The 15,596-nt window shown below is 36.0% G+C and overlaps 1 protein-coding gene across 8 annotated transcripts in view; it reads left to right on the top strand.

The window, feature by feature from the left end:
- ZNF131 (zinc finger protein 131) overlaps positions 1-15,596 on the top strand; it is a 31,932-nt gene extending 16,336 nt beyond the window's left edge. For 5 of the 8 annotated variants that reach the window (XM_043978854.1, XM_043978856.1, XM_043978855.1 and 2 more), the window contains exons 6-7: positions 9,271-9,401; positions 13,234-15,596. In XM_043978854.1, coding sequence (XP_043834789.1) covers positions 9,271-9,401; positions 13,234-13,872 — 770 coding nt within the window. In that variant the 3' untranslated portion in view covers positions 13,873-15,596. The remainder of the gene's footprint in view (positions 1-9,270; positions 9,402-13,233) is intronic. The other 3 variants (XM_043978851.1, XM_043978857.1, XM_043978858.1) reach the window with 3 other exon arrangements.

The raw sequence follows: 15,596 nt of genomic DNA, 5'->3' as shown, positions 1-15,596 counted from the left end.
ATATAAATAAAAAAGTTTCCAATATATTTGCTATTTTAATGTAGTGATGAACTGTGGACTCTATACAAAGGTATTAGGTCCCTAAACTATATTTGTAGGCCAGGTCTTTATATGAAGCAAACTCACCTTTTAATATGACTTTTTAAAAAAACTTCTAACTAGTTGAATACTTAATACTCAATCAAAAATTAGCAGTGACAAGATAATTGCATGCATGATAAGTTCTCAGAATTAATTCATATGTGTTAAATTAGTAAAATATGCTTAAATCTTAGTAAAGGGATAGAGCTGTTTTTTCTGTTCTGACAAGTTAAAAAGATAAAGGTAAGTAGGTGGTTCTAACATCACCTCTTTTCCCCATCAAATGTTTGGTATGTGCAGTTAGGTCTGCTATACCTTGACATAATGCATTCCTGAAATTTCAAAAAAATGCATTGCAAAATCACAGAGGGCTTATGGGAGCAAAGAGTTTGGGACACTACTCAGATTTCATCAGAGACATGTAAAAATAAAAGCAATCTATAAAAATGTTAGCACAGTTTTATAAATGCCACAAATAGTGGCAGCATCCCCAGTGTTGAGCTATCTATGACCTTGGGCCTTTACTCCTCAGTTGGAGTTGGCCAGAATCTTGAAAGTATTGCTAGGGCTGGGCAGGGAGCAGGGATGCAGAATCCTTAGCTACTACTGAAGCCCCAAAAGACAGTAAATATGGCACTTTACCTTGACAAGGACCTGAAATTTGCTTGTAGAAATGGGCATTAAAAGGTTGCAACTTGTGCATTTCTGTTAGGTCGTGTGGTTTTTTTCATACTCCCTCTTTCTTGTGAAAGAAATTGGGCCTATGCAAACTCGAAATTCACGTTATGCTCAAAATGTTTCCTAATTGGCAATTGCATTGTAACAAGCTTTATAGCAGAACTGACTGTACTTTTCGTTATTGGTTGTAATTTCACACTTCAAGAGCATTTTGGAAACAGTTTAAATACCATCCATATCCCTAATGTTCACTCTTCTTTTTTTTTTCTTTTTTTGTAAATTTTAAATGCTATATAAATGAGTTTTTATATTGGTTAGAGGTAGCATGAATAGATTGCCAGTCTTGGAGTCTAGAAAACTTGTATTCAAATCTTGACTTTTAACACTTAATTGCTACATGATCCTGGGCAAATCATTTAACCTGTCTGGGTCTTGGGCAGCTTTCTAGAAAATTCCCATATCGTATCTTAGTCATCATGTTCCTGGTTCTCCTTTGTAGGAAGCACAGCAGTGCTTCTTTCTTGAGTTGTCTACTGGCCAGTTGAAAAGAAAGACAATCTGCCGTTAGGGCAAAATGAAGTTTTAAAATCTTTTGTTATTTAAGGAAACCAAATTAAGTGTCAGTAATTCAAGTCTGGGTCGATTATTCAGTTTTGAATTATCTGGACCCCAGTGCTCCTTTGCCCTGAATATCTTTTTGGTTGTTTTACTGCTTCACCAGAAGATGGCAGAAGAAATAAATGAACTCAAATCAGATCTTTAAAATCCACCATTAGGGACATGTAGAAACTATTACCTATAATAGGTTTAGATATTTTTTGTGGGTTTCAGTTATCCGTCTGTAGTTTGTCACCAACATTGAGAAAAGTGGATTGTAACAAGTGCCAAATACATTTACTCAAAAAAGTAACTCAGCAAATTAGAAAACCTGAGTGATAAAGGATCCTATAACTAGTCTAAAGAGTGCTTAAAAAAGCCATACATATACATATGTTGTGTGTGTGTGTATACACATATATACATGTATGTATATATTTTTTGACTTTTTTTTTTCCTTTGGAAAACTTGACTAGCAAATATTTTCACATTTCCTCATTTTTTTTTTAACTTTCAAGTATCTTTTTCCCTCCCATCATCATAAATCAGATCTCCTTTTGAAATAGCAGCTAATGTGCCAGCAGACAATTTTTTAACTAGGTATTTCCAAGGTTAAATTAAAGAAGCAAATAGCATTTAGCTGCTTGCCTCCAAATAGTATAAATAAGATGGGGGTAGAGGGGAGGAAAGAGCAAGTCAGCATTCCCCCTTTTCAGCTTCTTACCCTTCTTTCCCTAGCCTATATCTTCTTACCTATCTTGATTTCTCTATTTGCCTTCAGTTGTTATTCACTATTTTCTAGCATTATAAATATACTTCATCTTCCAAACTTAAACTTTAGATTGGGTGGTGGGAAAGAACTATGCCAGAAAATGTGATAGACCAAATAATTAGAAGTTGATTATATTCACAGAGAACAAGGATAATATAAAAACTGAACGATTCCTGAGGCCAGACATCCCAAGAAAAATTTAATTATGTGTCTCCTAATCCCTAGTTGGTAGTGTAGAACCCATCCGAGAGGAGGAAAGAAAAGAAGTCATAGTTCACATAAGAGTGAATCCACAAAACAAGTAACTAGAGTTGATGGTGTGTAAAACTTGTAGCATTTTAAATTTATTCAAGGAAGTCAAGGGTCATCCCCTATTAAGATTGCTGTAGTGAAGTAGAATGCGATCCTCCTCACTAGAGGTTTTAAAGGAAAGGCTGGACATCCGCATTTTGGTTATGCTGTAGAGGGAGCTCCTGTTTGAGTACTCCTTTGATTAGATAGGTTCTGAGGTACCTTCTAGCTCAAATTGTCTATGAAGAGTCAGAAGACTTTTTTTTTTTAAATTCAGGAGTATTTATAGAAAGAAAAAGGAGAACATTATAACCTTTTTTTCCCTTTAAAGAGAATCTGCCTTCCACTTTCCCAGAACAAATAAGGAAGGGTAACATTATTTGCTACTGGTCTACTGAATAATGTTAGTGGGCCTTTATAGCTAAACATGAAAAATAGCCTAAGAGTTGGGACATTTGGGAAGCAGGGCTTCAGTCTTAGTTCTATTGGCTTGGTTTCATAAGATTATGAAGATCATTTGTTCTATGTGTACTTTAGTTTCTATATATGTGCAACAAGATGATAATGCCTATGTATCTACCACCTGTCAACACATTATGAACTAACATGACTAATTTCTGATTTAGATCAAGGATATGATGATGGAGTAAAAGTAATCTTGGTAGAGGGCTTCTGACCTCATTTTGAAGAATATGTTCCACATAGTTCAATAAAGCTATTAAATGCCTACTGTATACAGGGCACTATGTTAGGTGCTGGGGATATAAAGCCAAAAACAAAACTCTGATCTCGTGGGTCTAGTGTTCTGCTTGGCATATAACGTGTGTCCAAAGTAAGCACAATGTAATTTGAGGAAGGAGAGAACACTTTAACTGGGAGATAAAGGGAATACTTCACAAGAGGCAGCACCTGTGTGGAGTGTTGAAGGAAGATAAAGATTCTGAGAGGGAGAAATGAACAAGTGCATCCTAGGAATGGGGGAATAACTCGTGCAAAACTGGGAGATGAAATACTGTTCAGATAATAGTTGTTCAATTTTAATACATTGTAGAATATAAAAAAGGGAATATGAAATGCACCTAGAAAGAAAGATAGGAGCCAAATTGTGGAGGGTCTTAAATGCTAGTCCAAGTTGGTCTTTTATCTTAGTCAATAGGGAACAAATTAAAGGCTTTTTAAGCGGAGCCATTGTCAAACTCATGCCTTCTTAGGAAGATTATTTTTGCAGGTATGTGGAAGATAAATTGGAGAGATAAGCATGGAGACCAGTTAAAAGGCTATAATAGTGTGGGTGAGAGATAATGAAGTCTTGGACTAGGGTATATAGACTGTGATTGGAGAGAAGGGGATGAATGTAAGAGATACGCAGGTAGAATCAGTAGAACTCTGATTGGATATGAGGGGTTCAAAAGGTAGAACCTTCAAGGCTATATTTTGGCCTGTTGGATGACAAAGTAAGCTTTTGTGGTCTTTTCACCTCGGTTATGAGATCTGTTGTAACAAATCCTCTGTGAAAGTCTATCTGTACCTTCTTATGTTTTCAAGGATATCCTAGGTCCAAACATAGACTATGATTATAAAAATGTAGAGCTAAGAATGTAAGTTGTACTAGCTGATGGGATCTTAGATGCTCTGTTGGGGCATAATTTCAGTCTGTGACCTTTTCTGTTCTTTAAAAAAAATTCCATTGACATCTAGAAAATCATATTGTGTTGCCTCCAGCATAAATTGCTTTCATATGTGTTTAGTTAGTTCCAGGTGTTCTTCCAAACTTCTTTTAAATGCCATTGCCACTTCCTTATATACCACATCAGCTACTGAGGAATTAGTCTAGATATACTGGTTTCACTACCAGTGTGGATGACAGTAAGTCATTATAAATAATCTATTCCATTTTAATCCTCCTGGTTTAATCTAAACGTATTCATGAGATAGTTTGAATCTCATACCAAGCTCTTTGTAGACTTGTTTCTTCCTCTTCTGCTTTTCACTGTTTTATGAAATAATTATCTGGTCAGTAGTCTTCATTTACCATAGGGGTTCTTGATCTTTTTTGTGTCATAGACCCCTTTGGCAGTCTGAACTGTGTGGATGCCTTAGAAACAATGTTTTTAAATGAAATTGAAGTGACTGCCACATCTATAATGATTTAAACAATGATTTTGTTTTATCTTATTATGGAGGGCAGTATAGATCTGGTGAGCACCATACAACTCATTTTCCCCCAATTTTTGGCTGCTTTATGTTTTAATGTTTTATTTATGCTTTTTAAAATAACATTGTCAGTTCCTAATGACATCACTCCCTCCCTTTTCCCTTTCCCTCTTTTTTTTTTGGTGAGGCAGATGGGGTTAAGTGACTTGCCACGGGTCACACAGCTAGTAAGTGTCAAATGCCTGAGGCTGGATTTGAACTCAGGTACTCCTGACTCCAGGGCCGGTGCTCTATCCACTGTGCCACCTAGCTGCCCCTCCCCTTCCCTCTTAAAAGGACTTTTTTTTGTGTGACAGATGAGTACAGTTAAGCCAAATAAATCACATCAGTCATGCATGACAGTGTATGCAGGTAGACTTTGAAACCCTCAAATTTGTGAAGTCAGTTGATCATCATATTTATTAGAAAGCTAAAATCTTTAAATGTTGCTTTCCTTTACTATGGATATTTGTACAACTTTCTTGAAGAAAATGTGATGAAAAGTTGTGAAGATTCTGTTCCATCTTCTTGCCTTTGATCTCTTTATTTTCTTGATTTTGAATCATGTTTTCTAGGTGTAGGTTTCTTTTTTCTTTTTTTATGGGGCAATGAGGGTTAAATGACTTGCCCAGAGTCACACAGCTAGTAAGTGTTAAGTGGCTGAGACCAGATTTGAACTCAGGTCCTCCTGAATCCAGGGCTGGTGCTTTATCCACTGGCCCACCTAGCTGCCCCCTAGGTGTAGGTTTCCGCATCCTGTCCTGTGCCTAACTTTGCATTGAAGTGAGTTTAAGATCTCTGTAGCATTTCTCTACATCTTCTGCAACACTCGTATATGTTACAGTTATCCTGATAGAGTCCTGTTTGCTGAACTCATTATATGAGCATTGTAAGAATTTCTTGTTCAATTCAGATATATAATTAATAAACAGTTAAAATAATCTGTAGCACTCAACAAACCAGTAAAATACAGCATGCCTCAAAGAGCAACTATGTATAGCAATTTGAGTTGGACAAACTTTGTTAGAGGCAGGGCTAAGGTCTAAGGAATAGTCAATTACAAACTAAGCTAGTTCCCTGAGCTTCCTGAATAGACTTTGCTAGTAGATGATGGGGGTGGAAATCTTGCCTAGTACTTTCCATGTAAATAATTGTGCCAGATTCTGCATGTTCTTGTATACAAGAGGAGAAAATATAATGCTGTTTACCATAGTCTATATCTCAGTTTCAAATGGATTCTAAAACTTAATTGTATTTAGAATTCTGAATTTTCTTTATTTTATAGTAAAGAAAAACCATACCAGTTATTGTTCTTTATTATAATTATTATTGCTTATGCTTCTTCAGTTTACAAATGCTGTTTGGATTTGTAAGGGGTACAAAGTAAAGTGGCAGTTGAAAGTTTTTCTATAAAATCTAAATATATTTGTGAAGTTCAGAAGGATAAGATTGTTTAAATTGTTCTCTCTAAGGTACTTCTCTCTCCTCTTTTTGAATTTCTTCATTTTCTTTTCTTGACTTTCATTAAATTGTTCAATTCCCAGAGTTTCAATTGCTTCTTCTTAGCCTTTTCTGATGGATGATCAATCATGTCATTGGGAAGTGATGTCACGACTTGCAGTAAATTGGATTTAAGTGAGGTGGGGCTGTGCAAAGTCACCAGCTTCATTCTTTCCTTCAGAGCCATCTGGGTCCAATGGCAAGGTATACATCAGAACAACTCGGGGTGACCCCAGATGTTGTGTTTTAGATTCCACCCTAAATAATTTTGCAAGAGATCAGAGCTGACTTATGGGGTGAATCATCGTAGGGTCAACACAAGAAATTAGAGCATTTAAACCCAGATTAGTTCTATCCTGTGTCATTTGCCTAGTCCTTTAAAGCACTTGCTGCTGTTCAGGTTGTTCAAGTGTAAAGTGAACTAACAGTGAACTTGATAAGAGAGAGGACATTTTTTTAAGAAGGAAATGTTTTATTTTAATAAACTGATTACTGTAGGCTGAAAATTTAAAAATTTATCAAAACTTAATAATAAAGCACATCAGTCTGGGTGGTATCTTGTTTTCTAATGATTTTTAAAATAAAGTGCAATAGTATAGTTATCTGTAAACAGTTAAAACTCCAGTAATTGTTTTTAAAGTACAAAACAAAATCAGTAGCAGAACTCTTGTTTTGTAATTTCTGCAATCCAAGCTGAGAGTTCTGATTCCTGTTCCATCTCACTCAGTCTTAGCAGCACAACTCAAGAAACAGCTTCATGTATTGGCAAGAGCATTGGCTTTAGAGTCAGATAACGCTGGATTCAAGTTTCACACTATACTGAAGGACCTTGGACATACCTCTCTCTTCATTCTTTTTCTCATCTATAAAATGGGAATGATCCTGCCCTCCCCGCCTACATCACATAGTGTTATGAGAATCAAGTACAATAATTACAGCTCACATTTATTTGATGTTTTACACACATGAACTCATTTAAAATCATAGGCATGGAAGTGTTTTATAAAACATAAAAGTGCCTCACAAATGTAAGGTGGCCAAATAACTCTGGGCATGACTGTATAGATGGGAAAAAACTAGAAACACTTGGATAACACTAACATGTTAGCCTCTAAAGGGTATCATTGCTTGTGCCTAAGTAATTGCTTTAATCAATATGACTTTTGCTACCATAACCTTTTTAATGGAAAGGCAATCCACTAGACACCAATTATGTCCCTTTTCCCAAAACAATGTTTCTGATTCTCCAATAACTTGTTATTAGGTGAGCAGATTGCCTTGTGTTTGGCTGTTTGCTGAAGTCTGGGGCAGGTAGGTGGCCTAGTGAATAGAGCACTGGCCCTGGAGTCAGGAGGACCCCAGTTTAAATCCTGCCTCAGACACTTGACACTTACAAGCTGTATGAAACATCCTGGGTCATCTTCAGTCACCCTGATGTATACCTTGCCACTGGACCCAGATGGCTCTGGAGGAAAGAGTGAAGCTGGTGACTTTGCACAGCCCTCCCTCACTTAAATCCAATTCACTGCAAGTCATGACATCACCTTCCAAAGTCATGGTCCTCTTTGAGAAAGAAGGACAAACAACAACCACCACCCAGGTCCAATGGTATGTGAATAATGGAGAATTATTTAGTGGCAGTGTGGTATGGTGGAAGGAATTTGCGTCAAAGACCCAGGTTTGAATCTTGCTTTAGTATTTAGAATGGAAAAGTCTCTTAACCTCTTTTTATTTCAGTTACCTCATTAATAAAATGGGAATAGGGACTAGCTAGGTGACACAATGGATAGAGCACCGGCCTTGAATTCAGGAGGACCTGAGTTCAAATCCGGCCTCAGACACTTAACACTAGCTGTGTGACCCTGGGCAAGTCACTTAACCCCAATTGCCTCACCATTAAAAAAAAAACAACAAAAAAACAAAAAGATAAAATGGGAATAATAGTATCAGTAGTATAGTAAAAAAAAATTTTTTTTAAGTGAGGCAATTAGGGTTAAGTGACTTGCCCAGGGTCACACAGCTAGTAAGTGTCAAGTGTCTGAGGCCGGATTTGAACTCAGGTACTCCTGACTCCAGGGCCGATGCTCTGTCCACTGTGCCACCTAGCTGCCCCCAGTATAGTAAATTTTTTCGAGGTTCAAATGAGAGCATGTGTGTAAAGCTCTTTGTAAACTTTCAAGTGCTGTATGGATGTCAACTTTAGTTAAATGCATTCAATTATTTTTTTAAATTAAAAATCTAACTCTGACTTTAAATTATTTAAGCAGTAAGTTTAATAAAGTAGCAACAACCATTCCTGATTGTGTCCCCTTCTCAATTTTTGTTTTCTTCTGTACATTTTAGACATTTGTTAAACTAAATTTAAAATATTTGTGCTCTTTTAATTTTTTTGCGTGTGGTATCTCTATCAGTACCCATTAACCCTAACCCTCCTTTGTAACAAATAGTACAGTCAAGCAAAACAAATCAGTATGTGGACTACATTTTTTAAAATATGTAGCATTTTCCATTGTCATTCTTCAGAAGTCAGATTAGTCACTGTATTTATTGGTCAGAGTCCTCAAGTCTTCCATAGTTGTTTTCATTTTATATTGTGTCCCTCAAGTATAAGTTCTCTTGTTTCTGCCCATTTTACTCTGTTAATATAATTCTTCCCAAAGTTCTCTGAACTCTGTATTGATCATACTTTCAGTATAATAATATTCCATTACATTCATATACTATGATTTGTTTATTCATTTCCAGTTGCTCTAAAATTCTGTGATTCTCTGATTTCAGGATTAAGCTACCTCCTGGTAGAAGTTACATGTAACCCTTCCTCCCAAATGAATTCCTGATATAACAGAACTTATTTAGTTGGTTTTTACTTAAACAATTAGAAGATCATTAAAGGAATCTGGGTCCAAGTTAAGGGAACTTCATCAACAGATATCATTGCAGTACTCTTTTTAAAAACTTCATGTCTTGAATGATATTGAATTTTCCCTTTTTCATACTCTATAAAAACTTCTTACTAATGAACACTGAATTTCCCATGTCCCCAAATTCCAGTGCATTTTCACAGTCCAGTTGCAAAGAATGGCTGAATCAATCCTTGAAGTGATCTTGCTATTCATGTTTCCTTTAATTTATACGTCTATTTCTGTCTTTTTTAATAGGTGAAAAACCTTTTGAATGTCCAAATTGTCATGAGCGTTTTGCTAGGAATAGCACACTCAAATGCCATCTGACTGCATGCCAATCTGGTGTGGGGGCTAAAAAAGGAAGAAAGAAGCTTTATGAATGTCAGGTATGTGGGGTTTGCTTTTTTCTTTTTTTCTATACTCAGGGAGTCTATCTTGTAAATATTGAAAGTGAGAATTCACAACCCCCCTTTTTTTCCCCTCTCCCGCTTTTGCTCCTGGAATGTCAGAGCTCAAGGAAGAAGTATAAATAAGGTGGTAGGTTTGGAAATTGAGAAGAAGGAAGACCACTATTTTGTCCCTTGGTGGCAAGTAGAGAAAGGATTAGCTCAATTCCACGGGACAAAGATTTTTATTTCCTAAATTTCCAGAGCTATTACAAAGGCTCTGTAATTCCAGATAACAGCTCCTAGAGTGGTACTTTTTTTTTTTTAAGTGAGGCAGTTGGGGTTAAGTGACTTGCCCAGGGTCACACAGCTAGTAAGTGTTAAGTGTCTGAGGCTGGATTTGAACTCGGGTCCTCCTGAATCCAGGGTCGGTGCTTTATCCACTGCGTCACCTAGCTGCCCCTAGAGTGGTACTTTTTATTGAAAAACTCACTAGCTTCACTGTGTTCACCTAAGGCATTTAAGTTAGTCCTTTGATAGCTGAAATATTCCCCTATAAATGTTATAATATGTATATGTCCCGGCTATTCTGTGGGTTTTAATCTTGTTATTCTAGGGAAGTATGTCACCATTCCTTTCTATTCCCAGATTTAGAATATTTTAGGGCCACTTAATATACACGTAGAATAAATGTGTATAATATTACAATAGAATTATTGGTTGAATTTCTACATTTGAAGTGAAAGAACAAAACTGCAAATGTGGAATAGCTTGGCAAAAAAACAGCAAATTACTAGGAGAGCTATATTTAGAACAGCCTGATTGGTTTCTTTTTTCTTGATTATTTATATTAATGGTTCTCCAAATTGTGTACCTCAGTTCCATCTCATATTTTTTTCAAGTTATCCCTATATGCCAACTATTATTGAAAACTTTCACCAAAGTCAGTCAAAGAACTCGAATGTTTTAAGGATTTTATTAGCTGTCATTTTGTTTCATCTTCATGTGTGTCTTGATTTCTTGTAACAGCGTAACAGATTTCAGAAGTTATTCTGGAAAAAAGCACACAAATACAAAATGCCAAGGGATTGGGTTAAAAGCAAGATCTCACTTCTTTTCACCAAAAAATGGCTAAGAATTAATGACACATCTTACTACTTTGGGGGGGGAGGAGGGGGTGAAGGGCAGTGGGAGTTAGGGTTAAGTGACTTGCCCAGGGTCACATAGCTAGTAAGTGTCAAGTGTCTGAGACTGAATTTGAACTCGGGTCTTCTTGAATCCAGGGCCAGTGCTCTATCCACTGTATCACCTAGCTGCCCCCACATCTTAGCTTATAAATACTGAAAGCTTATGTCAGACTCTGAATAAGTATAGTCTCCTTTGGTTTTTATTTAATAATTAAGTTCCTTAAAGAAAGACTTTTGAACTTAAAACATTCTACCTAGCTCTAAAATTTAATTTTTTGTGGGGCAATGAGGGTTAAGTGACTTGCCCAGGGTCACACAGCTAGAAAGTGTCAAGTGTCTGAGGTCGAATTTGAACTCAGGTCCTCCTGAATCTAGGGCCAGTGCTTTATCCACTGCGCCACCTAGCTGCCCTAAAATTTAATTTTAAAAACCATTTCCTCTTAAATAAACAAGAATGACCACTTATGTTACTTTGAGTTAGAAGCTTGCTCTCATCTAAAAAGGTTAGTATTTTTCAGTACTTGAATATATATAGATTCCTTATTCCATATGGAGCAGTTAAGAGTTGTTAGACTAATTTAGTCTTTTCATAATCATAACATTTTCATTTTTTGCAAGTAAATTTTCTTAATGTAGTCATTTATGAATTAGTAAGTTCCCTATAAATATCCCAACTCCTTTGTTCACTTAAATTTTCAACTTTTAATAAGATTTAATAGAAATCAAATCTGGGAGCAAATTTAGAGAAAAAATAAAATCCTGTTGTGTTTACATTAAATTTTTTATTTAAAAGAAAAATTCAGTGAAAATCTGTAAGGTGTTGCCTCTGCCCTCGGAAGCCAAAAAAAAAAAAGTCTTACAGCCTACTTTTAAAAAAATCTTCTCTACTATTTTTTTTGTTTGTTTTTTTGTTTTTTGGCAGGACAATGGGGGTTAAGTGACTTGCCCAGGGTCAGACAGTTAGTAAGTGTCAAGTGTCTGAGGCCAGATTTGAACTCAGGTCTTCTTGAATCCAGGGCCAGTGCTCTATCCACTGTGCCACCTAGCTGCCCCCACATCTTACTACTTTTAAAAATTCAGGAAAGAGAAGGAGCAGCTTATAAATACTGAAAGCTTATGTCAGACTCTGAATAAGTATAGTCTCCTTTGGTTTTTATTTAATAATTAAGTTCCTTAAAGAAAGACTTTTGAACTTAAAACATTCTACCTAGCTCTAAAATTTAATTTAGTTTTTTGTGGGGCATTGGGGGTTAAGTGACTTGCCCAGGGTCACACAGCTAGAAAGTGTCAAGTGTCTGAGGTCGAATTTGAACTCAGGTCCTCCTGAATCTAGGGCCGGTGCTTTATCCACTGCGCCACCTAGCTGCCCCCAAACTTGAATATTTTTTTAAAATAGTAGAGAAAGGGCAGCTAGGTAGCGCAGTGGATAAAGCACCGGCCCTAGATTCAGGAGGACCTGAGTTCAAATTCGACCTCAGACACTTGACACTTTCTAGCTGTGTGACCCTGGGCAAGTCACTTAACCCCCATTGCCCTGCCAAAAAACAAAACAAAAATATTCAAGTTGACAAATAGTAAATGTCTATTTTGTGCTAGGCACTAGAGATACAGGTATAACAAGTGGAATGGGTGCCTGACTTCAAAGATCTCAGTTTTAATATATGAATGATTAAAATAAAAGATATTATAAAAGTGGCGCCATAGAAGTTAAAAGGAAGAAGTGGTTGATCAGGAAATACTTCATGGAGAAAGATATATGAGCACTGACAGTCAAAAGGAAGCCATGCTTGAGAAACAAGTAATCCAATGTGGAGCTTAGGATCTATGTCGGAAACAGAGCTGGAAAGGGAGGTTGGCACTATATCAAGTCTTGAATGCTAGGCCAAGGAATTTTTGCTTTATTCAATATTTTGTGACTTTCAGTATGAGGAACAAGTAGGAGTAATTTTATGTCGTATATTATTAGCAGAAATATATGACTTTATTCAAGGAATAATTAAAATAGTTGGTCTCAAATTCTTTTCACATTTAGATAGTTCTCTTAGAGTGATATTTTTTTCTAAATTAAATTTCCAATTGTCTGTATTTTTGATGGGTCAGACTGTTTCTTGCTGGCATATTTTTTGATGTTGTTAACAATATGGTCTTTTGTCAAAAAATTGAACTCAGATATTTAATAACAACAGCACAAATCATTTGCCTCAAAACCCTATGAGATAGAAAATCCCCTTTCCCCATTTTATCATAATTTATATTCATTGGGAATTGAGGAGGTAGCTTTTAGTTTTTAGGGTTTGTTTTTTTTGGTGAGGCAATTGGGGTTAAGTGACTTGCCCAGGGTCACACAGCCAATAAGTGTCAAGTGTCTGAGGCTGGATTTGAACTCAGGTCCTACTGACTCCAGGGCCGGTGCTCTATCCACTGTGCCACCTAGCTGCCCCAGTTTTGGTTTTGTTTTTAAGATGTTTTGCACACATATGAAAAATGTCTCCCATAATGCTAGCAAGAAAATTGTTTTTAATCTTAAATCTTTTACAGTTATTTCATCATATTCCTAACTTATTATCAGAATTTGGTTTATGGAATGTTTTTCTAAAAATAATGTGCATTAGTTTGAAAGTTTGTCATGTGCTTAATAATTTCAGGTCTGTAACAGTGTATTTAACAGCTGGGACCAGTTCAAAGATCACTTGGTAATACACACAGGAGATAAACCCAACCATTGTACCTTATGTGACTTGTGGTTTATGCAAGGAAATGAACTAAGGAGGCATCTCAAGGAAATACACAACATTTCAGAACGAATAGTGACAGAAGAATTTCTTTCTGTAGAGACAGTGGAAAGTGAACCTGTGACATCAATGACTATTATAGAACAAGTGGGGAAGGTGCATGTATTGCCACTGCTTCAGGTCCAAGTGGATTCAGCCCAAGTAACTGTGGAACAGGTCCATGCAGATCTGTTAGAGGACAATCAGGTGCAAGGCACACAGGTGGAGGAGCTACCAGAACAGGTCCAAGTTAGTTATTTAGAAGTGGGTCGAATTCATACGGAAGAAGGGACAGAAGTACATGTGGAGGAGCTGCATGTTGAGCGTGTAAATCAAATGCAAATGGAAGTACAGGATGATATTCTAGAAGAAGCTGACTTAGATCGAGGGGACCCTGAAATCATGGACCAGGGAGAATTAGAAGAAAGTAAACAGAGCCAAGCAGATGCTGCTGAGGCCAATAAGGAAGATCACGAACAAGGTGAAGATTTAAAGACTGAACCCCAATGGTAAATGGACAAACTTTAAAAACACAAATCTAGGACAGAACAGCTGCGCCAGTTTTAGGATGAAATACCAAATGAATATATATTTTTTTTAATTTACATTTTGGGTTTTTGAACTAAGGGCAGTGTGACTATCCTTAGGAAAACAGACAGGTGGACCAAAGCTAGAATTTTTCCTATACTGCTGAACCGCTCATATTATCCAGAACTTTTTTGTTTGTTTTTTTTCACTTAATGCCACAGAGGAGAGAATTTTTCCAGAAATGGGGTAGTTTTGAAAAGTTGATTAGTGGAAACTTAAATGGATTGCAACTTTATTATACTGTTTGGTATAAATGTAGCTACTTTCATTGTGATAAAGTTTCCTCTTCCCCAGGTTAGTGCCCTTCCAGAAAAAAATTTACATATTATAAAATCACATGTGAAATCATTAGAATACATATATGTGTTCATGTATTCTAATGCATGTTAGAATATGTAGAAAACACAGGTCTGCATGAACAAAACACGTTTGTCACTGTGCAGTAAATTTTAGCTTTTGGCTTTGTTTTTCCACCCCAATGTTCATTGAGGCCAGCTCTGAGGCAGGAACAGAGAAATGGTGTCACAAGTTTCAGAATGCAAAAAAATAATAATAATAAAACCCACACCCATGTGCCTTTTTCAAAACTGACTAAACTTCTATGAAGCTTCTTTAGCTCTTTAAAGGTTTGCGTGGTAAAGAGCAATGTAGATAATGGTATAGTGCTTTATATTTTTGCTTATAATTGTCAGCTACCAATTCTTTTTCATTTAAGTTTGATTTCATACTGTGGCAGTTTTTTAAAGGGCCATTTACAATTGGGAGATTTGGCAGCATCTGTGGTAAATTTTATTTGGATAAAAAGTTGCACTAGTATTTTACCACCAGATGGAAAAAAAGATTAAAGAAAAGCATCATTTGAAATTAATGTATTTAAAAGCAAGTACAGAGAAAATATGTATATAATATATCAGGCTTTGGTTTTGAAATGGAACCTTCCCCCTCTTCCCCATTCCTAATGTAAAGATCTTGTGCTAAATCTTTTAAAGCCATATATATGAGTGCTAAACTGTGGATTTAAAAGTAGGAGTGTAAATATTTTTAATCAGTATTACTTGGAAAATAAAATATAACCAACCACACAGAATAAACAATGTGATATTATTTCCTTGATCTATTGAACAATTCAGGAAATATTTTAATCTTTTAAAGTAAACTTTAAAATATTTTGTGGTTCTAATTTTAATAGTTTACTTCTGTGTATGCATGTATCTGATTCTGTTCTTTTTTTAATGTACCCAGTGCATAAAGGGTTAAGTTGGTGACTACAAATATAAGCCCAAATACAGAATTCTCAGTAAGGAGCAAACCAAGCTCAATAAATGATTCTTATTGTTTTGGTTTCATTATTTTAAAAAACTTGGTATTGATATTTTTGTTGTCACAGGTTGGAATCCTTTGCCAACCCAACAAGGGGAGGGAAATGGAATTTACATTACATGACTAACAATTCCCACATAAGTTTCAAAGTGCTGGATGGGAAAGACCATCCACTAAAGTCATTTCAGGTGATTCTAATGCCAATGATACCCCCTTTGTAAAACATAGAAACAAAATATCCACTCGGCTCTTGGTAGAGTAGAAAGTAGTAAACAAAAACAGTTGAATTTTATAAATATATTTTATGTAGATTCTACTCTGTATATATA

The sequence above is a fragment of the Dromiciops gliroides genome, chromosome 1 (assembly GCF_019393635.1).
Source record: "Dromiciops gliroides isolate mDroGli1 chromosome 1, mDroGli1.pri, whole genome shotgun sequence".
Classification (NCBI taxonomy): domain Eukaryota; kingdom Metazoa; phylum Chordata; class Mammalia; order Microbiotheria; family Microbiotheriidae; genus Dromiciops; species Dromiciops gliroides.
This window is presented reverse-complemented; position numbering and strand designations above follow the sequence as displayed.